Source organism: Phaseolus vulgaris, chromosome 7, assembly GCF_000499845.2.
Source record: "Phaseolus vulgaris cultivar G19833 chromosome 7, P. vulgaris v2.0, whole genome shotgun sequence".
Lineage (NCBI taxonomy): Eukaryota > Viridiplantae > Streptophyta > Magnoliopsida > Fabales > Fabaceae > Phaseolus > Phaseolus vulgaris.
The window spans coordinates 33,876,857-33,904,146 of record NC_023753.2 but is presented as its reverse complement, the minus strand read 5'-3'; the positions used below and the strand labels follow the sequence as shown (position 1 = coordinate 33,904,146).

At 31.2% G+C, this 27,290-nt stretch overlaps 4 protein-coding genes across 4 annotated transcripts; 3 read left to right on the top strand and 1 right to left on the bottom strand.

Moving 5' to 3' along the window:
- The first annotated feature begins 1,703 nt into the window (after positions 1-1,703).
- LOC137830222 (uncharacterized) lies at positions 1,704-4,883 on the top strand. Its single transcript, XM_068637415.1, has 9 exons — positions 1,704-1,938; positions 2,044-2,174; positions 2,264-2,349; positions 2,768-2,862; positions 3,372-3,468; positions 3,835-3,949; positions 4,037-4,191; positions 4,295-4,420; positions 4,544-4,883. Exons 1-9 carry the CDS (start codon positions 1,757-1,759, stop codon positions 4,766-4,768), a joined length of 1,212 nt encoding a protein of 403 aa, XP_068493516.1. The 5' UTR covers positions 1,704-1,756; the 3' UTR covers positions 4,769-4,883.
- A 2,002-nt stretch (positions 4,884-6,885) lies between these two features.
- LOC137830221 (uncharacterized) lies at positions 6,886-13,118 on the top strand. The gene is made up of 13 exons (XM_068637414.1): positions 6,886-7,136; positions 7,409-7,546; positions 7,726-7,807; positions 7,998-8,074; positions 8,718-8,827; positions 9,568-9,688; positions 10,773-10,889; positions 10,998-11,089; positions 11,360-11,426; positions 11,528-11,606; positions 11,678-11,769; positions 12,118-12,261; positions 12,883-13,118. The coding sequence occupies exons 1-13, from the start codon at positions 6,921-6,923 to the stop codon at positions 13,021-13,023; spliced, it is 1,476 nt and encodes a 491-aa protein (XP_068493515.1). The 5' UTR covers positions 6,886-6,920; the 3' UTR covers positions 13,024-13,118.
- A 7,935-nt stretch (positions 13,119-21,053) lies between these two features.
- LOC137828246 (uncharacterized) lies at positions 21,054-22,319 on the bottom strand. Its single transcript, XM_068634729.1, has one exon. The coding sequence runs from the start codon at positions 22,210-22,212 to the stop codon at positions 21,586-21,588; it is 627 nt and encodes a 208-aa protein (XP_068490830.1). The 5' UTR covers positions 22,213-22,319; the 3' UTR covers positions 21,054-21,585.
- Positions 22,320-25,820: 3,501 nt separating this feature from the next.
- On the top strand, positions 25,821-26,749 carry LOC137830218 (uncharacterized). The gene has a single exon (XM_068637410.1). The coding sequence runs from the start codon at positions 25,929-25,931 to the stop codon at positions 26,505-26,507; it is 579 nt and encodes a 192-aa protein (XP_068493511.1). The 5' UTR covers positions 25,821-25,928; the 3' UTR covers positions 26,508-26,749.
- Positions 26,750-27,290: the final 541 nt, after the last annotated feature.

Genomic DNA, 27,290 nt, shown 5'->3' with positions numbered 1-27,290 from the left:
GTGGTGAAGATGAAATGAAGAGGAGAGGTAGAGGCTTAGAAGAGGTGTGACCAACTTTTAAGAAGATTCAAGCAAAACACTAATAGAAGTGCAAACTTGAGAGTGAGAATTTGAAGAAAAATGAGCTAGCAACTTGGGCAACATTTCGTTATCAATTCAAATATGATTTTCAAGAGGGCTAGCACTTGTGTTTATAGTGCTCTGTGTAGCCAAGGTGCAAACTTTAACCCTAAAAACTCTCCACTCATAGAAGGACAAATGACTCTCTCTAATTGGAGCAAATCCTCTCCAATTAGAGGTTGACAAGTGTCCTCCTCTAATTGGAGAGAATCCTCTCCATTAAGGAGATGCCATGTGGACCTTCATGCCTTCCTTGTCACTCCATGCTTTCTATTTGCACTCTAGTAATTTATTTGTGCACCCTAGATGGTCTAGAGTTGCATTGGGTCCAAGGCTCAATTGTAACTCTAGCTAGACTCTTTCTTTTTCTATTTACACCCTTCTAATTGGTCCAATACATGACCCATGAAAATTGACTCAAGATAATGGCCAAAATACAAGCCCAAAATAAAGCATATACTACTTTTTACAAATTTATAAGGTTAGGAAATTTGGAAGAAAAGTTAAAAATTAATTCTCCATAAAAATAGAGTTTTATGAATTCCTTCTTTTTCCATTCTTCTAGCCATGACTCTAGTTAAAGACCCAATATGTGTTCTTCCAGATGGTCTTCCATCACTCTTTCAATGAGAATTCATTTAATTTAAAATCAATCTCTTTATTCTTGTTTACACAGAGTAAAAAAAACAGTAAACTTATGTTTACAGGCACAATTTAAAATAAAAATAAAAATATATAATATAATGTTAAACTTGTGCTTTTAATAAACAATTTAAAAAATAGTAGAAAGAATTTTTGGAAACACGATTGAAAGTACACTTTTCTTTATAAACTCCTCTTTCTGTGCAAAATTTACTTTTTTTCCTTACAAATTTTGTAATTTAACCATTTTGATAAATTTAATAAAAGATTACACCCTTTGTTAAATTAGCCAAAAACATATTTTATTTCCATTTATTCACATGAATAGGTTTTCCCCCTTATTTTATATACATCATCTTATTTTTTCCTTCTTTTTTTGTTTGTTTTTTTATCACACCTCCCATGGCATCTTAATATTTTGGGTGATGATAACTATTCACATTAAAAAATATTTTTCATTTAAGAACCCCTAAAAATAATATAATAATATTTTATATGAAAATATAAAATAAATTTACATAAATATTAATTTTAAAAATGATTAAGTTTGTGTTTTTAATTTGAGCCATTGATGATATAGAAAAAGATATTTTTGTAATTTTATATAAAAATTGAAATTTTAGAAAAAAAATTGTATATTGAAGTATAATTTTTTTTAAGAAGTGAGTTGTAGTTAAAAGCGGGTTCAGAGGTTTTCTTTTTAAACATTGTGGAACTATTTTTTTTTCTCATTTTATTAAAATGAGGTCATTTTTTAAAAAACTAAAAATTTGAGTAAGTCGTTGATGAAAAAGCCATGCCAATTTGATGAATCACGGAAGAAGTTCACACGATTTATCTAAATTTATAATTTTTAAAAAAATAAGCTCATTTTGTTAAATAGAAAAAAAATGTCCCAGTATGGTAAAAAAACCCGGTTCAGAGGCTAATCACTGTACAGATAAAGATAAGGCACGAGATGAAGTGCTAAGAAAGAGAAAAACAAATAAAAGCAATGGAAAGAAAGTTGTCACGCAGAGCAAAGAAGATCATACCCTCTTCCATTCAAGAACTCTCCCACCTCGCTCAGCGATGCAGCGCCATCAACCTCGCCGAGGGCTTCCCCGACTTCCCCGCCCCTCCCCACATAAAAATCGCCGCCGTTTCCGCCATCAACTCCGACTTCAACCAGTACAGGTTTCTTCACTTCACACAGCATCAAACAACTACTACCATAACCTAACTTCCTTGCTTAACTTCTGCATGTCTTCATTTTCCCAACAATTGATGAAATTAAACTAGGCACGTGCAAGGTGTATGCGACAACTTGGCCAAGATGATGAAGGAAAGGCATGGTTTAGATATCGACCCTCTTACGGACGTAGCTATTTGCTGCGGTCAAAGCGAGGCCTTTGCGGCTGCAATCTTTGCAAGTGTGTTCTGTTTTCTTGTTCTCGTAGCATTGTTAGTTTAGTTTACAAACTTTAAGGTTATGAGTTGTTGAATGTTCTGTTTCAAACAGCAATTGACCCGGGTGACGAGGTCATACTATTCGACCCTTCCTATGAATCATATGAAGGATGTGTTACCCTGGCCGGTGGAGTCCCTGTAAGCTTGCTATCTTCTACCTTGTTTATGTTTGTATCATATATTGTTACTCATGATTTATGAACAATGATTAGTAGTGTAGCTTTCTTTCTGTGGGTGTTGTGTCCATTTTTCTGTGTACAATGCATGTTCACCTGATTCAATGATCCTGTAGAGATTTACACAAGGAAAGAGAAAGAACTCAGATTATGAAGTGTAAAATTAGGGAATTTACTTTTCTTCAATGATGAAGAATGCAATGTTTTATATAGAGTATCATCCTCTAAATAACAAACACAATTTACACTAACACACTTGCTCTTAGCAGGTTCAGGATGTTTGTTGTCTTCGGATGTGTTATTGATACTACATTTTGTAATTTTTTGTTTGTCCTTTATGTGTGTAATGTCTCCTTGTTTTTGTAAACTTAATTGGACAGATTCACGTGCCACTTGATCCACCTCAATGGACCCTGGATTCAAGCAAATTACTCGGATCATTTACTGAGAGAACTAAAGTCGTAGTACTGAACAGGTTACAAATTCATTATTGCCTCCACTTTAGATAGACTTCATCCTCATCTGGGGAAGCCTCCTTCCTCAGATTAGTTCCCTTGATATCCTTCAATTCAACCATTAGATTAGCGATTCAGTGAATTTTTTAAAGTAAAGATGTGAATTATAAATGCTATTCCTATCAATTTATGGTTTAAGCTTGTAATCATTTTAAATTTTGCATGTTACAAATGATTCGTATTATCCATTCCCAAGTATTACGCATCTGATATGCCGAATTTTGCGGAGGCAATGGCAGTATTTCCTTTTTTTTATGTGGTTGCAAATTTCTCTTTTGCAGGCTTATTAGAAAGGGTTAAGCATTGAGGAGATGCTTGTTTTCCTTTCATTATTTCGGATGCTTGCAGCGACTGTTATAATAAAAGCAATCACACACTACAAATTTTTTTATTACACGTCACAAATGTCTGTTAAAAATGTTCAGTTTCATGACATGAAATACAAAATGCTGACAAAAAGTTTAAACAGTCCTCACAATCCTACTGGCAAAGTTTTCACAAAAGGGGAACTTGAGATTATTGCTGGAGAATGCTGCAGCAGGAATTGCCTGGCTATAACAGATGAAGTATGTACTCCTTTACTTTGTACAATTTCAGGATTTAAACATGATATTGTGGCATGAATTAAAAGAATTAGATATACACGTCTGATATATGATTCTTCTTCTGCCCTTGCGCGAGCGCACATGTGTGTGTGGTTTGAGGGGCACAGCTTAGGCATGCTAACTATCTCATCATAGTATACTTATTTTTTTCTATTAATTGATTTCTCTTGGAAAAGTAATCACTTTTATCTGCTTTTAACTTGGATTGTGGTACTTCTCTGCATGTTTTAGCATAAGCATAGAAGTTACTGGGAATTTAAAATATGTAAGAGTAGAGCATTTCTTTATATAATGTATGTTTTGCCTTGTTTTGGATTCTTTATGTAGGTATATGAACACATAACGTATGACAATCTAAAACATATATCCCTTGTCTCATTTCCTGGAATGCAAGAGCGGACTATAATAACATCTTCTTTGTCCAAAGCATTTAGTGTCACAGGTAAACACGTGAAAGCTGGAAGTTTTTTAGCTTTATCATTATTTCTATGAAGAACTAACTCACTGTTGATCTGTCATGTATCATCAGGTTGGAGGGTTGGATGGGCAATTGCACCAACTTTTCTTGCATCTGCTATAAAAAATATCCACATTAGACTTACAGATTGTGCTCCGGCACCTTTTCAGGAAGCTGCGTTGAGTGCTTTGAGAAGTCCTCCTGAATACTTTGAATCACTACGAAGTGTAAGAGATCAAATTACATTTGATGGCAGTATTCACTCTCCTCAGAACAAAATGCTATATTTCTTAATTGTCTTTTTCCTGGTGTTATTTTTAATCTATGCAGGATTATCAATCAAAAAGAGACTATATCATAAATTTGCTAGGGGGAGTAGGTTTCAAGATTGAGTTTATACCTCAGGGCTCCTTCTTTTTATTTGCTGAGCTTCCTGACAATTGTCTACTTTCAGATGTATGTGCACTCTTTACTCTCTTCTCTTGTGGATATTAGTGTAGTAACTATTCCTTGACTCCATATAAGTAACAATTTGATTGTTCTACTGTTTTCTAGCAATAAATGTTTTGTTGTTCACAGGTAGAATTTGTGAAGAAACTAATACTAGAAGCAGGGGTAGTGGCTGTTCCAGGACGAGGATTTTTTCATACAAACTTATCATCAGATGAAGTTTCTAACCTACGTTATTCCTACCAGAAGAGATACATCAGGTTTGCATTCTGCAAGAGCGATGCGACTTTAACTACGGTGGCAGAAAAACTGGGTAAGCTTTTGGATGCTAAAGGACATCTTGTGCTATATTAAATTTGGAGAAAGAATAATGTAATGACAGAAACAGAAAACTATGATTGAGGATGGTCGAATTAAGAAGCTTGTATTACAGATTAATTTTAGGAAAACTACTGCGAAATTTGCTAAACTTTTATTTTCCTTCCCTTTTTTTCCCAGCCTTAAATGACATGTAGTTGGATCATAGCAAAATCATGCAAATGCAGTACCAAGAGAAAAAAAAGTGTAACTTGTTTTATGCACCATCGCCACCTAGGTCATGATTAATATAAAGTTGTGGTTTTAATAACGGTCTTAAGAGAGCTTATTGTCTGAAAACTAGGACAAAAATAAATTTGGTAAAAAAGGTAAAATAATATTTAATGTATTTTTTAATGCATTAAATATTTAAAAAATATGATTTGGAATGGTTGACTGATCAATTTTTGACCGGTTACAGTCAAAGGATAAAAATATTTAAAAAGTTAGTTGATTTCACTCTCCAAATTGTATATTTTAAATTATAATCCAAGAGTGTAAATTGTTTGAGTACTATTGTATATTAGAATTAGATAGTACCATTGTATACTATAATTGAGTTCAAACTATTATTAGAAATAATTAATAGAAACTAAATTCAAACGGTTCAATTGATCATTTAATATAATATTTAAATATAATATTGAAGACACATAAATTATATTATAACTTAGTTATAGGTGTTATATGTTATTATTATACAATTCATTTATATCTCATTATAACTATTTAATTTTTTAATGATTTGGGTATCTATAAATATGGCATAAATTGAATTATATATATATATATAAACAAAAAGTCAAAGAAAATCATTACTATTTTTTTTGACAAATCGAATGCAAAACAAAAGAAAAAAAAAATAGAAATCTTTAAAATAAAGAAGATACAAACTTTTAATATCTCAATTAGAACGGAAGAAAAATAATTATTAGTTAATGTAATTTTACAGTGAATTAATGCGAAAAACTACATATAAAAATATGATTATTGTGGATATATTCTCACTGATAAAAGACAAAATAAACTGATTAAAAATTTGTTTTTTCAAAACCTATATTCTCCGTTAAATTTTTACTTAAATACAAAAGATAATATTTTAATTACTATTCATTAAGAAATCACTCTTCCACCTAAGCAAATTTATTTGCTTCAACTCTTATTTACAAAAAAATCATCCATTTAATCACATTTATTAATAATTAATAATATAAACTATAATTGTAAAAGATTGGCCGATTATACTGGAGGCGTAGTCTCTTTCTTCATGCATCTCCATAACTCCTATCATCCCATTGTAAAAAGGCAAATTCTTCCTGCACCATATCAATTTTAACCTCCACCATATCAATTTTTTAAATTTCCAAAACTACCCTTATTCTAAATTAAAAAATCCAAAATAATAATTATAATTGAGAAATAACAAAATACATACTGGAAAAAAAATTCTGAACACAAAACTAAAAATACATTCTAGATTTTATAATTAAAAATTGTAATTTTTTTTTCTCTTTACAGCTCTTGGATCGTAATATACTTCTAAATTTTACAATCTAAAATATTTTTTTAAAAATAGATTATAGATTACAGAATTAAGAAAGTACTATTGGATCCAAAAATCCTTTTCGGATTCTATACTTTAGAAATATGTTTTAAAGATAAATCATTCTAAATTATAGAATTTTAGATTATATAAGTTGGAATGTATTTTTTAAAAGAAATTCATTTTGAACTCTACAATCCAGGTTAATTTATAGTACATTCCATATTTTTTAGACAAATTCTTCCTATACATAACATTTTTCAACTTTAAAATTCAAAAAATAATCTTTATTCCAAAAATGAAAATCCTGAATAGAAAGTAATACATTCCGAAAAAATAGATCGGAAGAATTTTTTGTGTTCTGGATATAAAAATTTGGACCCATTTCAGATAAAAAAATCCGCAAAACAACAAATAATACATTAAGGCATTTTCATCTTTTCCATTGGAATTGGGTGCAATGATATGGTGCAGGGAGCAATTGTGCATTTTTTAAACTATGATACGGGCTTCAGCCCAAATACAGAAGCCCCACCTAACGACAAAAGTACTAAAATAGCCTCGTGGGAGACTTGGAGTGGAACGAAGAGGAGTTCGTGGGAAGAAATGCCGAGTGAGGTAGATGATGGTGTTGCAGAAGAACAGGAAAGACCTCTCATCATCAACCATGATTTTGATTCTTCAATTCATATCCTTCATCAAAATGAAGACACTATTACTTCTTTGCCATTCAGTCACACGGACACGCTATCTTTACCCTCTCTTTCCGTTCCTAACCAACGCCTTGCTTCTCTCGATGTCTTCCGCGGTCTAACCGTTGCGGTTCGTCTCCGCTACTTCCTTCATCACTTCAATTACTTCATGTTTATCATTCAATCGAAAGCGCCACTAATTCAACACGGTTCTAAATACTTTTACTAGCTTAGCGTTAATTGCTTACCATCGATTAAACAACGCGAAGAAAATTAGCTTATAAGACAATTATTTTTTAATTTTACTGTCAGTTACTTACTTGTATCCATCTTGTGATTTCAATAACTGGATTGTAGTTGCTTCTTCTTGCATTAAAATGAATCTCTTAAACTCTGCTGCAGTTGATGATATTAGTTGATAATGTGGGAAGAGAATTCCCGTCCTTGAATCATTCACCATGGTTTGGGGTGACGCTAGCCGATTTTGTAATGCCATTTTTTCTCTTTGTGGTTGGCGTTTCGATTGCTCTTGTATTCAAGGTACGCAATCTCCCAAATTTTCGTAAAATTTACGAAACTCGTGTTCTATGCTGCGGGTTTGTACTGTATATCACTTAATGAGTGCTGTTTAGGGTTTATGGCTTTCTTATTTATAGGCGCTCAAATAATGAAATAACAATAACTTTGAATGAAGTTTTCGTTCTTGGACAATCTTTCAGAAAGTCTCTAGCAAACCGAAAGCCACGAAAAAGGTTGTATTGAGGACAATTAAGCTTTTCCTTTTGGGGCTGTTACTTCAAGGTATGCTACCCGCTGAAACTTGTCACGCAAGGTTCCCATGTATTCTTTTGAGCAACTTGTTATTCATTGTCCATATTATTTAAATCCAGGTTTTGTGTATTTGTAGTAATTCTCTCTCTATATGTATGTATAAGGGACGCAACTGAAAAAAACCCTTGCTTTAATGCTTTTGTCTGAAACTTATTCATAGGTGGGTATTTCCATGGACGTGGCAAATTGACGTATGGAGTTGATTTGAGCAAGATTCGCTGGTTTGGTGTACTTCAGGTAGCTGCTATCAGTAAATTTGTTAACCGTAACTTATTGCTTTTTTCTTTCGGTTATTTCTAATTCAGTAGGTTTTGTATTATTGTTGTACATGTAATTTTATTTATGATTCACTACATGCTACTAACAATTGGCAGTTTAATTGGTATTTTGTCAAATAACTTATCTGTTTTATCTATAGGTTAATGAGTGATTTTCACTTGCTATCTTTATAATGTCACTTTTTGACTATAGTCAATGCTTGGTGAATTGTGTTGGGAAAGTACATCCAATGTTTTCTCAGTAATGTTTTATGTTAAGGATGGTTTCAGATTTGCGATAAGTAGAAGGGTCATATGTCATTGAAATTAGTTGTACTATTTTAGGATATAGGTATTACTGCTGAGAAAAAAAGGTTGACACTTAAGAAAATAATCAATCACCTATCACTTTAATTTTTATAAATGTGTCATCAGTTTGATGCATAATTTTTTTGTATGGTATCCAGAGGATATCTATTGGATATCTATTGTACTATTTTAGGATATAGGTATTACTGCTGAGAAAAAAAGGTTGACACTTAAGAAAATAAGCAATCACCTATCACTTTAATTTTTATAAATTGTCATGAGTTTGATGCATGATTTCTTTGTATGGTACCCAGAGGATATCTATTGGATATTTCTTGGCCTCAATATCAGAGATTTGGCTTGTAAACCATAATATTTTGGTTGACTCACCGGCAGCTTTTGTGAGGAAATACTCCATCCAGTGGTTAGTTTACTTTTCTTGTGTTTAGTTTTTTTCAGGGGATTGAGCTTGGCAATTAAAAGTTTAGATTTCTATGTTGAATATCACTATAAAATACACATAACAATGCCATGCTTTTGTCATTTTCTTATAAATGTTTGTATAGTAGATGATTTCTTTATGCTAATTCTCATACATACCGATGCAGATTCTGTCACCTGATTCATGAAATGATGCATATTACTTTGGGTTCTATAATGCTCTTAAGTTTTAATTTTTGACATTATGAAATGGACGTACTTGTCATGTGTCATGGATCTTTTTGATATACAGTTCACTATGCTGGATTTTAAGGTGAAAACTTGATTAAGATAAACATTTTTTTCTGCGTATTCTGATTTAATTCCAACTTTTGTTGATTGGATTTTAGTCTCTTGAGATGAAAATGTCTCAGCTATCATTAGAACCTGACAATTCAATATAAACTAATGCTACAACTTGCACCTGAACTTTGTTACAAAAGATTAATAATGGACTAGTTGTGAATCATGAAATTTTGACCTTCACATTGTTAGGCTAAATGCGACCTTTATTCAAAAGCCTAAACATATCTTTTATAAACTTTTCAAGCTACTATTTGCAAAAATAAATATATAAATGAAATTCAGGTTACATTAATGGATCCAAGATACTAGCTCTCAGCATCACTACCTTTGCTTGCCTTATGATATTCTTTGGCGCTGATTGCTTGTTTCTTTATGCAGGATGTTTTCTATCTTACTATGCTCTGTGTACCTTTGCTTGCTCTATGGTCTCTACGTTCCAAATTGGAATTTTGAACATTCTAATTTGCTTGGGCCCAGTCATTTATCAATTATCCAAAGTGTGAGGATTGTCACTGTTTTGTTGAATTCTGAAAGACATATGATAAATTTTTTATTTATTATTTCTTCTTGTGCACTTAACTCATGACTCATTGCATACAGTAGACAAAGTCAACATATAATTTGTTTTTTGTTGCTGATATCCTTTGTGGAATCTGTGACAAGTATATAACCCCTATACATCTCCAATTCTGGTAAAAAAGCGACTCTTAAAATATAGTAGGGAGGTTTTTGTTTGGACTCTGTTACATGTAATTTGGGTTATTATTGCTGATAGTCAATATAATTTATGAAACCCCTCCCTTAATTTTCAGAAAAAGAAACTCATAATTTTTGGAATTATTCATAAACTGTCTATTGATCATGGTTAATTCTCATAGATCAGAGTGTTTACAATTGTTGTATTTTGTTTAGAAATAGAATTGCATATTTAGTATCCCCTTCTGTTTGTTAATAAGTTGCTTGGTTAACCAATAAGAGCATTGTTGTGAACTTACAACATTTATAATTACATAAGCTAAACTATATGCTAGTGAAAACCTCTTTTTGTGACAAATCTATTTTTTATAATTCTAAAATTGGCCAAACAGTTACCTTGGAAATTTGCTTATACTATCAAGTAGTTGTTTAGTATTCGGATGGCATATAAGCTTCTGTTTTGTACTTCAAAATATCACAAACCCTCTCTTTGACTAATCCATGGATCTTCGCTTTTTAAAAGTCAAACTTTAATTTGCATTTAATAAAATGAACTATCGTAGACTAGCAGCAAAGCATCTTGCTAGTTAAAAATGATGTAGCGTACTTAATGAACTGAGAAAACAATAATCTAAAGAGATTATTATTCATAGATAATCCATAAATATTAGAGAATAGATGCAGATGTGTGTAGTGTCACATTATGATGATTGGCATTTAATTTCATTTTTCATAGATTATGATGGGTTGGTTTTCGTGATTATTATCATTTTTAAATTATGTGTTATTTTTATGACTCTCCCTAGCTACGGGAAAAAAATTGGTTTGTAGTTATGTATTTTTGTTATCATGGAGAATGAACTCAACATACCATATTTGTTTGTCAGGTTCATTGTGAAGTGCGGGGCAGTCTTGAACCTCCTTGTAATGCTGTGGGATTTGTTGATAGATTAATTCTTGGTGAAGATCATTTATACCAGCGACCTGTGTACATAAGAACAGAGGTTATTTATCCTCTCAGTGACACCTTATTCCTTTATTGAATCTACTGCCGCCTCAAATTTAATTTATCTTATCTGTTAAATGATCTTATTCGTGATTTTCATTTTCAGGAGTGTAGTGTCAACTCTCCTGACTATGGACCCTTGCCTCCAAATTCACCTGGATGGTGCCTTGCACCATTTGATCCTGAGGGTATTTTGAGGTGGAAAAACATTTCCTGCTCCCTCCTTTTATCCCTTCTTTTATAATTATTAGAGTGCCATTGAAAATGATGTTTTAAATCTTATAATTTGAGTCACCAAAAACAAGATATTTTATTGATTTTTTGGGGAGTACTTATTTATGTTATGTTAATATGTTTTCACTGTTCTCTCGTGTATTGGTATTTTTATCCTTGAGATTAGATTGGCATTGACAGCTTTAAAATATAATCAATGTAATGTCTGCTAATTAATTTTCTTTAATCTTCCAGTTCACTGATGGCCGTGATTACTTGTTTCATGGGATTGCAATTTGGGCGCATAATTGTACTTTTGCAGGTTTCGATTATGATTCCTTTATGATGCCTTAGGTGGAAGATTTAAATTTGTCCCTGGGATATGTCTATTTCTATGATTCAACTGGTGTCTTGTCCATTCAGGATAACAAGAAGAGGGTACTTCTTTGGTCTGTGTTTTCCTTCGCTCTATTGTTAGTAGGATACATTCTGGAGATTTTAGGTACTCTTCTAATTATAAATTTCTTAATATAAAAAAAGGTTCTATTCTCTAACAGCAGAATAGTTTTTCAGGAATTCCTTTATCAAAAGCACTGTACACGTTAAGCTACATGTGCATAACAGCGGGGGCATCGGGCTTAGTCTTGACTGCCATCTATTACATTGTAAGTTCATCTTAGTGTTCTAAGTAGAAATAATTTATATCCCAGGAAAGCGGAGATTATAGGCAAATAAACAAAAGGTGGTAGGCCTTCATGCAGTTAATCTCCTACTCCCAATGGACAAATGTACATGTGTTTTGAGGGCCATTGTTTGGACCCATACAGCCCGATAGCCTTATGTGGTGCAGTTGTTGAGCCTATAAGCAGCCACCCACCCATTGTTGAGCCCATTTTTTAATCCAATTGAATCACTGCCAAAAAACATATTGACATTCTGTTCTTAATAGGGGACTATAATTGCTGGCTAATGTTTAAAAACATGCAACTTCATCGAAACATATTTTCTTGCAGGTTGACATAGAACATCACAGAAAGCCTACAATTTTACTGCAATGGATGGGAATGAATGCTCTTATTGTATATGCATTGGCAGCTTGTGACATTTTCCCAGCAGTTATCCAGGGTTTCTATTGGCATGCTCCTGAAAATAATTTGGTAATGTTTGTTTCCGAATGATTCTTTGAATATCTCCTCTTTTATTATAAGTTTATACCTAGAGCTTGTTTTTCCTTTGAAGATTAAACTTTTACTAATGAGAGTTAACATTCCCCATCCTAGATTTCTGTAAACTCCTCTTTGGAATTAGAATTAAACTGCTATTGCCCTGTCAAGTGGCATTTGCCCAAATACTAACCAAACCGTTTGCCTTCTTTGTTTGTGGAGGATGTGTAGATTATACTTGTTTGAGTACCTGGTGAATTTGGAATCATAAATTGCTTCACACTTGCTTTGTACGAGAAAAAAGTGACAGTGCTGAATGTACAGTGCAACCTATATACATAACTATTCACATATTTTGTCCACTGCAATTGAAATGATTCAAAGTATTTTTCACCCTCTACACAAGCAAAATGTAAACTAAAAGCTATTTAACTCCATTTTCATAGTCGAACAAATATAGCATGGTTTGTTTCCATATGGCGAGAATTGTGAAAACTACGTTTTTCTAGCATTCCTTAATTTGTCACAACTGCATTTTTGGTGGAGGGATATCGCTGCAATTACCTTTTTCATACTTAATTAGTAAATTTGGTTATTTGGTAATTTAATATGCAGGTTGACGCCACTGAAGCTTTAATGCAGGCCATACTTCATTCCGAAAGGTGGGGTACAATGGCCTTTGTAACGGTTGAGATTTTATTCTGGGGTATTTTTGCTGGTTTCCTCCACAAGAAAGGGATATATATAAAATTGTAATTGATGATGCAATCTCGCAAAAGGCAATGAATTGTACATATATATGTTCCTTGTGTATATCTTCCATTAGAAACTACCCATGCTTTTTTCAGTAACTACATATCTTGTTGGTTATATTTGTTGATTCGCCTATGACCAGTCAAAGTTGTCTTTCTTAACTTTACCTTGAGAGTGTCTGAAAGGCATTTACTTCCACTGTCTTGAAAATATTAATGCGAGTAAAATTCAGCATGCGACTGAAATAATGCTTAAATAATAATAGCTTTTGGACGTAAGCCCCCCAATACGATTAAGTTCCATTTTGCTTTACAAAACCAAGTTTGTTTAAGCGATTTGCCATTAATAGGGGGAGTAAATGTAGAGTTGACGAGGGTTACCCTTCGGCCAAGTGTTATTAGACAATTTCTTCCTGCATCATATCACTTTAACCTGCACCCTATATTTTTCAAATTTTTCAAAATTATCCTTATTCCAGATTTGAAAATCTAAAATAATAAATATAAATTACAAATAAAAAAATACATGTCGGAAATAAAGTTCAGAACACAAAATTGAAAATGCATTCTGGATAAGAATTTTCAAAATTCAAAAATGTGGTTTGGAAATTTAAATCTGGAATATTTTTGGAAATAAAGTTTTGAAAGTAATTTTTATCCACGCCCTCTTTTTATTTATAGTCATTTTTGTATTTTTGAGGAGATTTTTGTCATTTCAAATAGCAGAGATTGGATGTTAGAATTGATATGGTGCAGGAAGAATTTGACGTGTTATTATGCTTAGATTTTTCATTAATGAGCCCAAAGTGAGGTTCAAGTTGTACCACAATACACGTAGTTGAGATAAATCTTTCTCTGAATCAGGCAAACTGTTTCTCACTTTGAATCCTTACCGTTTGCTTTATCTGAAAATGTGTTCAAGATAGAGTCAGTACAATAAAGTATGTGCTCTTTTCAGTTAAGATTCTGCACCACGCATACAGTGTTGATTCCTGTGACCACTAATTGAAGCTAAAGGTTTGAATTGGTAGATTAAAAACTGAGTTAATGCACACATAGTCTCACCTTTGTTGTTCGTTCTCGTGCCTTGAGCTTGAGGTCTTGTATTCATGCATGAAGATAAGGTTTAATGGTTGAAAAAAGAGAAGAGATACGTCCATAATAATTATCTCAACCACATAACCGACTATGTGTACGTGTAAATAGACATAATTGGTTATACCTTTCGTTCAAATTTATGCGAGTTTGTAATGTGGCATGACATGTCTTTAGTTCAAAATGATACATAATCAACTGAGTGTGTAATGTGAGATGATCAGTTCAATTCAAAACGATACATAATATTGCCTAACCGATTATGTAAATTTGTAATGTGGCATAATTGATTATGTCTTTAGTTCAAAATGATACATAATCAATTCTGAGTATGTAATATGAGATAATCAGTCAGTTCAAAACTATACATAATCGATCATAAACTTATTTTTTATATCATTTTCAATCCCATCTTTTTAGGTACATAATCAATTTTGAACTATATTTTATGAGAGAATATATTCCTGAGTTACTTATCATCATGTCGATAATCGATTATAATAATTTTTTGTTTTATTTTTCTCATTGGATTAGCTGGACCGTGGGTTTGACGATGCTCTAACTTGCTTTTTTTTTACCTAGGATTGTTGTAAGTTGGTGTTTTTCTTTTGTGTATAGTATTTGTTGGTGGTGCTCGTGAGTCGTGATTCAGTAAATCTTTATTTTTTATATATGTTTAGATTGGTTTTTTTGTTTGTTAGTGTTTATTTTTAATATGTTTAGTATTTTTTTGTATTTATTTTTATTTATTATTTTTTCAGTATCTTAAAATGTATGACATTTGAATAATTTTTGTATAGGTTAAATATTTAATTTTTTTAATATGTTTAGATTATATGTTTATATTGAAAAAATATTATTGTTATGATTATTTTGAAGTTATGGTGATCTTTCGAGATCAAATGGAAGAGTGAATTATGAAGGTGTTTGTCTAGAATTCTGTTAGAACTCAAAATCACATATTTTAAAGCATTTAAGTTTATTATGCATGAAAATTGTTTCTCTCTCTTTTGATGTATATACATATTTCTTTTTGTCTGAAATTTATTAAGAAAGAAAATCTTAACAAATTTCGATAAGGTATATTTGGTATCGTTTTAGAAAATAATTTAAACTCAATTCAAATGGATAAAATAATACATTTTATAGTTTGAGTGCATATCTAATATATACGATATTTCCGATAACAAATTTATTACATATGTTTTCCATAATTATTATAAAATATTTATTAATTTCAAATATATGACGTTTTATTAGTGTTTTTCTAGTACTTATCGGTAACTAATTATTTGAGATACATTGTTATAACATGTCTCATAATCATGCAAAATATTAATTCGAGATTCATTGATTAACAGTATCTTTTATAACTATTTAACTATTTTTCAATTTTTTAAAGTCCATTTTGTTAGTTTTTAAATATTATATACTTTATCAGTGTTTTTAATTCTTATATTTAATTATGATTATTTTAGACATAATTGATGTTGTAATATTATTATTATTGTTTTATATTTGCACATGATCATTCAATCAAGGACTATGTTCGCACCGTTCTCGCATTTATTAGATGAGCCATCTACATACAAAACCCATCATTCCTCTTCAGTAGGGTCGTCCTGTAATTTTGATATGAAGTCAGTCAAACACTAAGATTTGATAGGCTATCTCGGTTCATACTTGATCTCGAATTTTGACAGCTCGACTGACCATGCTATCATTCTGTCGGAGAGCTCGGGTTTTCGGAGGACCTTGCTAATGGGACAATCAGCTTTGACGACTATTTCGTGGCTTTGGAAGTAATGGTACAATCTCCTAGCTGTGTGCACTAGCGCCAAGACTACCTTCCCGATCATCTGGTACCGGATTTTTGGATCTTGCAACACTCGGCTGACGAAGTATATAGGCCTTTGTTCGCATGCCCCTTGTGCGATTACAATGCTTGTGGCCTTGGTTGATACGACCAGGTACACGAGCAAAAGCTCTCCTTCTCCCGGATTTCCAAGGATAAGACCCTTCTCATGTCTTCATGGGAAGAGAAAGCAAATTCATAAAAAAAATTCCAAAGAAATAAATTTTCAAGATCCAAGATATTTCAAGGCAAGATCTAGTTATTTTGCAAACATCCATATGAGTAGGAGATTTGTCACCTTTGGATAGTACTATTCTTCCATGAAGGTGATACTTACCCTCTTCAAGATCTGTGAGATACACATCTTCATCAATATGAACAAATATCAAATCTTCTTTGATGCAAGGAGAATGAAATTGTGAAAGAGTGATATCACAAACATTATTCAAGACTTGTGCAAAAGTCTTCTTTTGTGCTTGAGCCACATAAGATGGTTTGACTATGAAGAGAAATCTTAGTTCTTAAAGCACCAAGAAAATTGAAAACTGAAAGAATTTGTCCTCATCCGACTAAAGAAAATTAGCGCTTCAAACGTCCGACAAATCGAGTTGCTAGGAAAAAAACACTAGTGACCTACCAACACAAGAACAGTGGTAAATAAGACATTGATCAGATAATCATCCTGCAAAACATACTACAACAAGAAATCTAGAAAAAAAATCCTAGTTGTAAACTGCCAATCACGCGCATCTAAAAAACAACATAGGATAACAAAATCCTAGCCGTCAACCATAAAACACCCGACTATCAAACCCTAATCGCTGCACTTTCTCACCAAAACTCTAGGAGAGCTTTATTTCACCATTAGAAAACACAATTTTAATCTATTCATATTGTTCTAAAATTTATTATTTTCTAAAATGTGTTTCTTATTAAAGAAAAGGTAAAAACGATTTCAAGATCTTAGAAAAATTGTAGAACTAATTTGAATAAAATAATTCAGAGAAATAATAAAACCTTATAAGTGAGATAGAGTAATTAAATTCTAGTTTATATATTAAATATAACATAAAATTTTAATTTTTTTAAATAGTTCCCATTAAACATTAAAAAAAGAAATTGGTCTTACAATACTAGTTTAACCTAGGGTCTCTTAAATCATATTATACATTACTTACTTCTCCAATTAAGAATAAAAGAAGCAAATAAGAAACAACAAAAGCAATCCAATCTTGTCTGCTGTTTTCTGTGCACTACAAAGTTCAGTTGGAAACTTTCCGCATAGAGAGTAGCTTGTTCATACTTACTAAGAACATTGGTATATATTGTTCCTTCTTATCCAAGTCAGTATATAAATAGTCTTAAAAGTAGTGAAGAGGTCCCTAGAAGTATTCCTTCTCTCTTTTATCATCTTTAACACTGGCCATGTCGTTCCCAAAATATCCAACTTTAAGTTTTTTTATATTTCCTATATATATAAAAGGTAGTGTGATCTATCCCCTTCCCTCCACAAAGTTCCACTTCTTCCTGTCTTGCATTATTCAGAAAACAAAAAACACAAAAGAATGTCTTCTGAGAAAGACAATGCTGATAACTCAGACAACACTGTTCAACCATCATCAAGTGTAAACAATCCTGAAAAATGGCACTTTGGAAGAGCACTGGCATATAGAGCAGTTTATGGTCTTCATGGTTCCAATCACAAAAAAGGTAGATGTAATGCTGCCAAGATATCACCAAGCAGGCTCAGCAAGGTCTCAGTGGCTACTGGTAACACACAGGATAATTCAATAGCTTGAAAATATGTTTTCTTCTATCTATTTATGTAACCTTCTACTTCTAGCTTGGATTATGATTTTTAGTGTTCTCTCTCTGTTCCATTTTTATATTTAGAGTGTAGAACAGAAATTGTTGTAACTTTATGCATTATTATTTTGATATCTTCTTGTGCATGTATATCTGAAATATATAGTTTTAAATAAAACCATATTGTTCCTTTTCTTGCATCACAACCAAGTACTGAATAAATGCAAAGTTCAGTCTGTTGCAAGTCATATATAATGACTAAAATTTCACATTTTCTGTCAAACTTTTAATAAAGAGAGTTTAATAATTGATTATGAATTCCGTCGAACAATAACTTATTAACTGATCACTGTTTCACATAATAAATTACTTTACATTTATATAATAATTCAAATATAAAGTAACTTCTTGATAGTCGATTATACAATAATTCAATATAAAGTAAAAGTTAATATTAGTAAATTTTGAAAAGAGAATGAAAAAAATTACAATTTTTTAGTGTGATCCGTTTCAATAATTTGAATTGAATTGACTTTTTAAAAATGTTATATTCACGCCATAAACTGATTAATAAAAAAAATCGCGTTAGTAGATGCTTAATTAGTAACATACATAGTTAAGTTTATAGTGTACTTATCAATCATGTTATTCAAATGTATGGATGACCTCTTGTGTAGGGAATGGAACAACACAATAGTCTTGTCAACCGTGGATAAGACTCAACCGTGGATAAGACAAGTAAGTGTCAATGACCTTTATATCATTCATGAAGAGAGTTAGTAAATATTTAAAACATGAAATAGTAATAATTGTCGACTTTTTTTCCGGGATGTTAGTGATGTATGATTGGATTTCACATTTCTTTGTTCAAGTGGGATTAATATATGAGGGATTTAAGAATCCATAGACATTTTCATTCTCATTTCAAGTGGGATTAATATATGAGGGATTTAAGAATCCATAGACATTTTCATTCTCATCAATGATAGAAACTCCATGCAAATACCTACAAATTATTAGTTAAAGTATAATCAATAATAATTTAACATAAAATAAATTAAAATATAAGTAAAGATACTTACATCATAAAAAATTGAAATCAAATTTATTGAAGGATTTTTCTTCTACTTTGTCATTTTGTCAATATTCCAGTTGGTCTTTTATATAGATATGGATAATTGTTTTCTGATTTCTTCTTACATCTCCATATCCACTTAGAAATGTACAATATATTCCTCCCTACCATCTTATTGGAAAGATTTCAGATTGAATGATCTAAAAAAAATTAAGTTATATAATTTAAAATTTAAAAAATTAAGTGTTGTATTTCGAATGGTATAATGTGGAACAAAAAAGAATAATTTTAGATTATATAATTTTGAAATTATTTTTTTCACTTCTTGTACAATTCAAAATTAATTTTTTCATATAATTCAGAATTAATATTTTTCTTCTAGATCCAAAATTAGCTCTCTTTTTTCACTTCGGAATTGTTAAATCTAGAAATTATTCTTCGGCCAATAAAGCGTTGTAGAGAATGAAGCATTTTGATACTTAGACCAAATATACATGTTCATAAGGTATCATGCTCATAGTATGCATGTTCACAATGGTGCCATAGCCAATGTTGCATCTACAATGAAGCACAAAAATGGTAACAGAAATAGATCACAAAGGGTAAAAGGGGTATTTTAAAATAATTTGTGGTGTAGTTAGAAAATATGGAGATGCAGAAAGTAGTCATAAAGTTACGAATATTTGAATGGGCAACATTGTTCTCTACGCTGGGCTGCTCCTTCCTGCACCCTCATACATTGTTCAGGCACCCATAAGTTTTGTAATTCCAAAAATACCTCTATAAAAAAAAATTAAAAATTTGAAGTATTTTCATATTTTTGTCCCTTCAAATTTTATAATCTGAAAGTATTTTCCGGTTTCAGATTAAGTTCTAAATTCTATAATCTCAAATATATGTTTTCAAACATTATATTTCGAATTACACCATCTCTCTCTGAAAGCAGCCTCTTTGGGTTTCATCCCTACATTGATTGTGGACCAACAATCTATACAAGGTGTTTTTAGAGAACTGAAATTGAAAGTATCAAATAAAAAAATTAATACTTGAAGCATAAACATTAATTTTTTATTTAACTTATTAGTTTTAGTAAATAAAAAGGAATAGAAAATATTTTTTTAAATTTGATTACTTTTTAACTATATGTAAAAAATGATTTTTTTCCATTTAAATTTGTGCAAAAAAAAATCTATTTATAGATTTGTGACATTTTTTAAGTATTTCTTTTCAAATTTTTTTCATTAATTATAGTTACTTCACAAAAAAAATTATTTTTAACAAAGATATATTTAGCATTTTTGGCGATTTTAACTCTCCATTAATTATATTACTCGCAATTTGTTTTTTCTTTGTAAGATATAGCATTACTAACGGATTACCGACGATTTTTACAATCCCTTAGAAAATAATTACTTTTCGACGATCTTTTGAAACTCTCGTTACTCCCAGTGATTTTGAAACCTCTGTTATTCCCGACAGTTTTTAAACACATGTTATTTTCGATAGTTTTTAAATCCCCGTTATTCTCAACGATTTTGAAACTCTCGTTACTATATACATGCAATTATCTAGTGTTTACATGAAAGTTTAATAGATTTGATTAAGGCAGGTGATTGAAGACTATGAAGACAATTTTGAAGAATAATGAATTTATTGATATGTAGTAAAGAAACAATGCATTCTATTTTTTAAATTAAGTTTGTAGTTTTAATTTTGAAAATTTTATCCTTATTATTATACTTAAAGACAAAATTTTTGATTTTGTACTTCAACACAACCATTGAAATATGTCAAATTTTGCTTTTGGGTCACTACTATTTCAATATACATTATCTTTCAATACTTTTTTTTTTTTCATCTTAAACTTCTGTAACTATAATTCTCTAAAATTAAAAAAATGTGTTTGTTACAAAATTTTAGAGAATTATTTTAAAATTATTATCTTTATAAAAACCATCTATTACAAATAGACACATTCCCTAGATCATGACTAAAAAAACCCTTTACCTAAAATTTTATATTATTATCTAAAATAGTATTTGTTGTAGGTTCTCTTCTTCCTAAGAACACCTCTCCACCACTTTTCTTCCATAGAAAATCTCTTTCCATCAAAGCTTCCACCGATTGAAAGTGCATCTACTTGATCAATCAATTCTTGATGAAAACATACAAAAATCGGATACAACAATTCTGAAGATATTAATTATAACTCAAATAAGAAAGCTCAATTTACTTGAATCTCTTGAACGTTAGCCAAGACCACAATATAGACTAGTAATAAGTAACTAGCTTATAATAGAATTACATAAAGTCTTAACTAATTCAAAAGAACATGACCATCTAATATCAGCTAACTATTAGACTATTATATAGATGGTCTACCACTGTAAATCGACGTAAGACATTCTCAACAGAGGCCATATGCAATCAACTTATGTCCTTCTGCATTTAGATTTTCTTCACAGCCACCTCAAAACTCATCTCTTTCAACCTTCCTTCAAGTATCAATAATGATTTTTTTAAAAGTACAACAACACTTTATACGTGTATGTATTTTTAAATAAAATCGTATTATATTTATACCTCTTTTTGAGAAAGGTTATTTTTATAATTAACCCTCTACCAAAAAATGGAAACAAAAACAAGATGGAAATTCTGGCTGAGAACTCCATGCATGCACAGGGTGCAATATCAGAAGCGAAGGAAGCACGAGACACGACATAGGCTGAAGTGGTTCATAACCCTAATGATCGCATGCTTATCTCTTGGTAATGGCTATCAACAACATCAAAGCGTTGCAACCTCATTTGGTGGTAAAACTCAGCAATGAATTCTTCCGCCTTCGCATCAATCATCTCATCCCCTTCTCCATCGTTGTTATCACCATTAGTATTCCTCCCCTTAACACCATCTTCTTCATTCTCCGCTTCCTGCACCATTTCGTTCAGTCCAACGGCCGAGGCGTAGCGGCTGCTACTCGGAGACGGCGAGTATTCCGAAGCAGAATCAAACGCATCATCTCCGTGATCTACGTCATTCTCAAACGGCGTTGAGGTGACTATCGTTTTAGATTGAGGAATGCTTGCACTGTTATGGTGCCGTGGAGATTGGTCGCCTTGCAGGTGCAGTGGTCGCATGGACCCCACGATCTTCCTCCACACGCTCTTGGACTCATCATCCACAAGCATTTTCGATTTTCGGGAACGCCCTCGCATCATGAACAGCGCCACCTTGAAAATGTTCTTGGACCCCCTTGTGTTCTTGCGGGATGAATGAATAGTGTTGTAGTTAGGTTTTTCATGTGGGATAATTGCATTTTGCTCATTTCTAACGATGATAGATTTTTCAGCGTTGAGCTCCATTATGTGTTGGAGAAATGAAATGAAGAAAATAACTAACAATGATAACAACAAGATATTTCACCCTGCTACAAGCAGGGTAAATATAAAAATGGCTTACGAGAAAACTAGGCAAGGAGAAAAGTTAGAACACATATTAGTATATATATAGTTTTTTTTTTTTTTTTGGGTTCATGGAAGTTAAGGAAGAGAAGGAGCCAGCACAGCAATAAAATTGTGTGACTGTAATAATAAAGAGTACGCGAGAGAAGGATTCGCAGGGAAGGTTTCTGTTTCGGGATAACTGTTACCATTAATTTTTGTTGCAGTTTGTATAGTAGAATCGGTCCTCCAGTTTTTCAGGTTTTTTTTTAAAACAAAAATTAAAGAAAAATAATAGATTTTTTATTATTAAATCTGAACAGACTGTTGACTAAATATAGGAATGAATTGAAAATACTAAAATTTTATATTTGAGAAAATATATTACTTACTTAAATTATCTTTATCTATATGTTGTATGAAAAATTAAAAATAAAAAATATATTTGGATTGATTAAGACTAAGATAATACTAAAAATTAATTTACCTAAAATAAGACTATTTTAATTTAATGTGGTATATAAACATTTGAAATTTATAAAGTTAAATTTTTATTTGAAACTAATTCAATTAAATTTTTTTATTGACAATGAATAAATTAAATTACTTTGAATATTTGAGTGATAATTCAACCGTATAAAAAAAAATAGAGATCCATTGTCGGCATTCTATTTATGATCATTCTCCATGCTAAACACGGTGTTGATGGCATGACATTTAGTTTTCATCATTTTTCAAACACAAAACTATCATCCCACGCAGTTTCCATCAACAAAACATTATAATTGATCTGACAGTATAAATCTTTGACTTTAAGTAATTTTAAACCCATCGATCATTTAATCATAACTTCAAGTGTAAATTGCCAATAAAAATTGTTCAAGGCCTCCTCCAATGCACAACCAATAGTTGTTCTCCCATTTCCCAACCTCTCAAACCCTAGTTCAATTAATAATACTTAAAAAGAATAAAAAGTTATAAATAAAAAATACTTACTATATAAAAAACAAAATATACTATCACTTATAAATAAGAAAAAACCTTTTAATTAAAAATTTAAAGTACTATTTTCCAAAGTTGGAACTTAATAACTTTCTGATGAGATGGACAAACAATATCTTGCTGATAGCAGCGGTAATTAAACACATTTGTTAATATTCGGCACATAAAGTTATCTTAATTTTGTTACACTCTGAATTAATTTTTAAAACAATTAATTAAAAATCATTTTAAATCTAATTCTTCAAATAATTATTATAAAATGTAATGTAGAAGCTTACTTCTTCTCAAACTTTCTAAGTAACTATCTAATAGTTAACATGATTTTAGTTATTAATTTTAAAATTTAAATAATTGATAATTAAAATCTTAATAATTAATTAGATATTAATTAAAAATTATTTATTAATCATAAAAATTAATTTAAATATTAATATTTTTTTCTCTAAACTAGTATTTGATTTAATCAATATAATAATAAATTGTTATTTTTATTTAATATTTTTTTAGTAATATACTAAAAATTAAAATTAATTTTGCAGGAAACTAAATGAAAAATAAAAACATATTTAATTAAATTTTGTAATGATTTAGAAAGTAAAAAAAAAAGTTATTATTTTCTCCAGAAACGTGACTTTATCTGAAAACAGTTTTGGAAGTAATTGATTTTTTTTTATGATGTTGGAGTGAGAAAAGAAAATGTAGGGGCATGATGATGCATGCCAGCTAGTACCTCTGATACACTTACTGCAAGCTCTTTCTGTGTCATTTTGTTTCATTCCACCACCTCACCCATTCTTTCCATTTCATCACAACAAGAAACAGCTAGCTGGAAAGTTTCAAACTATGGTGTTACCTGTACCTGTCACTGTATCTGTATGATGTTCAAGTTTTACACTGTCTTTTTATTTAACCACCTTTTCTAAATTCACTACAATTCAAATTATTTAACTTTACCAAGATATAAGACTACAGTTTGAGTATTTCTTAGTCCAAGAAACAAATAAATAGGTAAAAAAAATGTTTGATTGAAAAGAAAATGCGTAAAAAGATAAATAAATTTGTTTATTGTTAATAGATTTTTTTTTAATTCATAATAAAATATTAGCAAAATATAAACAAAAATTATATAATAATGGATTGTGGATTATGATTATGAATTATAAATGTTTAAAACACTTAAATGTCATATTTATATATATATATATAATATATATATATATATAATCTACTAAGTTGTAGACATTTATAAGAATAAATTTTCTCTCTTTTTTTCCATTTTTCTCTCTCTCCTCTACACATGTACTCATCTAAATCATCACTCGTCAATTTATTAATTAATTCATACAGCTCTCAACTGCTTTTCTTATACCAAAGTCAAACAGACCAATGATAGGGAAAAAGATGGTTGCTAATTTTAAAAAAATGATAAAAAAGAGAGTAACTAATAATGAATTATAGAATATCATTTTACTATTAGAAAAATAAGATTTTATAACTATTTATTATAACAGTTGAAATCTAATCATATAATAATATTTTTGAAATATTGTAAACTTTTTATATCAATTATCAGTTGATCCGACACAAAAATAATTACTTAGTATAATGAATAAAATCTTACACATTGTAGTAAATAGTTTGAATACCATTTTCTATTATAATCCACATAAAAAGTTTTTTCATTAGTGTGAAAGCAGACACTGAAGACAGCAGACAAGGTGCAGTTGGTAAACAACCAATTGCGCGAGCGCAATGAAACAGAAAGCTCCTAGATTTAAACGGAATAATGGAGCTTTGGATCCGCTAGCTTTTAATTTATATGAATATAAATAATCATGTTACGAAAGCGTGTACTTGCAAAAGTTCCTAAACTTTTATAATTTTGTGACTTCAGTTTGAAAGCATTCGCAACGGCGTTCTAGTATGATCCAACAAAATCCAACTAGAAGCAGCCTCCATTTCATGTGGTTGTGGGTCCCTTCTCTCTATTTTTTTCCATATCGTGTCGTATGTAATATGACCAAAAAACCCTTATTAAGGGGTAAGTGGCTTTGCAAAAGTGCTTGTTTTTTAAACTTGTGGTACAGATGATGACCCTTACTTACCATTTTTATCTGTTACGTAAATTGCAAAGCTCCAATCAACGACCTTAAATCATTCTAACTTGGGTTGCAATCTATTCTTTAACATGTAATGATGTGTTTTACTTCATTTCACATATTGATTATGGTAGATAAAGTCTCTTAAATGATTAGGTGGATAAGAAGAGTTGCGTGGGTTGGGTTGGTAAATCAATGATAACCTATACGAGTCGAGTAGAGGGCATTATAGTAATGAAGTAAACAACAAAAATTATATAATGTTCAGTCTGTCCAGCTTGATCCAACCGCGTACAGTGGAGACGTGTCCCTAACGAGTTGGCCCTTGGCAGTTCACATTTGATATGTGAAAACTTAGACTGAAAACAAAAACTACTTATCTGTCTCTTTCTCTAGTCACGCTACGCGTCCAAAATCCCCCAAAACCTTTTGATATATATTGAAAGAGCACCCAACATCTTTCATCATCTACTTAGCTTTGTGTTACAACAACATTAATTGAAGCACACTTGGCATTTATAGCTTATAACGGCTATCATGGGTTTGAAGAACCGTGGCGTTAGTCACAGAGCATGGAACCTGCTGCGAGTCACATTGCTGTGGGCACGTAAAGGTGGGGTGTTGAGGCGAAGGGTGGCAATGGAGCTGCGTCTCGTTCCAAAGTACTTGAAGCGTTTCGGCCACAGTAATGCGCCACCCAGCCATATTCATTACTTTGAGCGCGAGCTCTCCTTCGACAAGACCCCCATTTTCCATGTCAAGATGTACCGTCCGACCTCTACGCGCTTCCACTTGCCTCACATTCCTTGTATTAACCCACAAGTTGATTTTGAATATGATTTCAACGATGGTGATGAGGATGACGTTGAATATGATACCGGGAGAAAGAGCGCCCTCACGGCTGCTGGAGACCGTGACCAAGAATTTTATCATGATTATGAAAGACACCTGGAGATGGCCTGTGGTGAACAAGAGGAAGAACAAGCAGCAGATGCACTAGGGATAGATAAGCGAGCCGAGGAGTTCATAGCGAAATTCTATCAGCAAATGAAGCTGCAGCGCCAGATTTCTCTTCTACAATACAATGAAACACCCAATAGAGACACCACTTGTTGAGCATGATTTCAGAACTACGTGCGGCTTCACTCTTTTTTTCTGTAGCCAACTTCATTTTTTTTTCTTTTTCTATTGAGTTTTGATTCCACTGTCAATGCTAAGACATTTTAGTAAAAGAAATGAGAGAGAGTACTGCGGGATGCTGTAAATACCGGGAGCTACGCTTGAGTTCTAGTATTTACATTTTTTTCATAATTTTGCAATAAATGCTACCGAGCTGCCATTCATTGTTGAATTTAAAAGATTTTTTTTTAATCAGCAAATTTAAAAGAATGTGACTGATAGTGCCTGTGTTTATTACATCGAAAGAACTTTTATAAACTTGTGTAAAGCTATAAAAATAATTTGGAGTTCATATTTTGTAAGCTTATTTCATGCCCAGATTTTTAAGAAAAATTCCTGTGAGAAAGATTATTAAAAGTTAAATTATTTATATAGACACCACTTATGTCTCAGTAAGAAGAAAGAGGCTAAAATCGTGTGTAAAGATAGGAAGGACAAATTCTTCCTGCACCTTCATGCATTTCTTCATACACCCCCAACTTTGGAAAACATCAAAATTATCCTTGATTAGTTTTCTTAAAAATTTACATTTTGTATTATTACAGTTTATAATATAAATTTATATTATACAAAATTTATATTTTAGACTGTTTTGATTGTACAATCTGAAATATATATTTTGTGATGTAAAATACAAATTTTACATTCTGGATTATGAATTTCGGAATGAAAAAAATCATAAATATTAATTTCTAGATTTTAAAATTTGAAAAGTTTCCA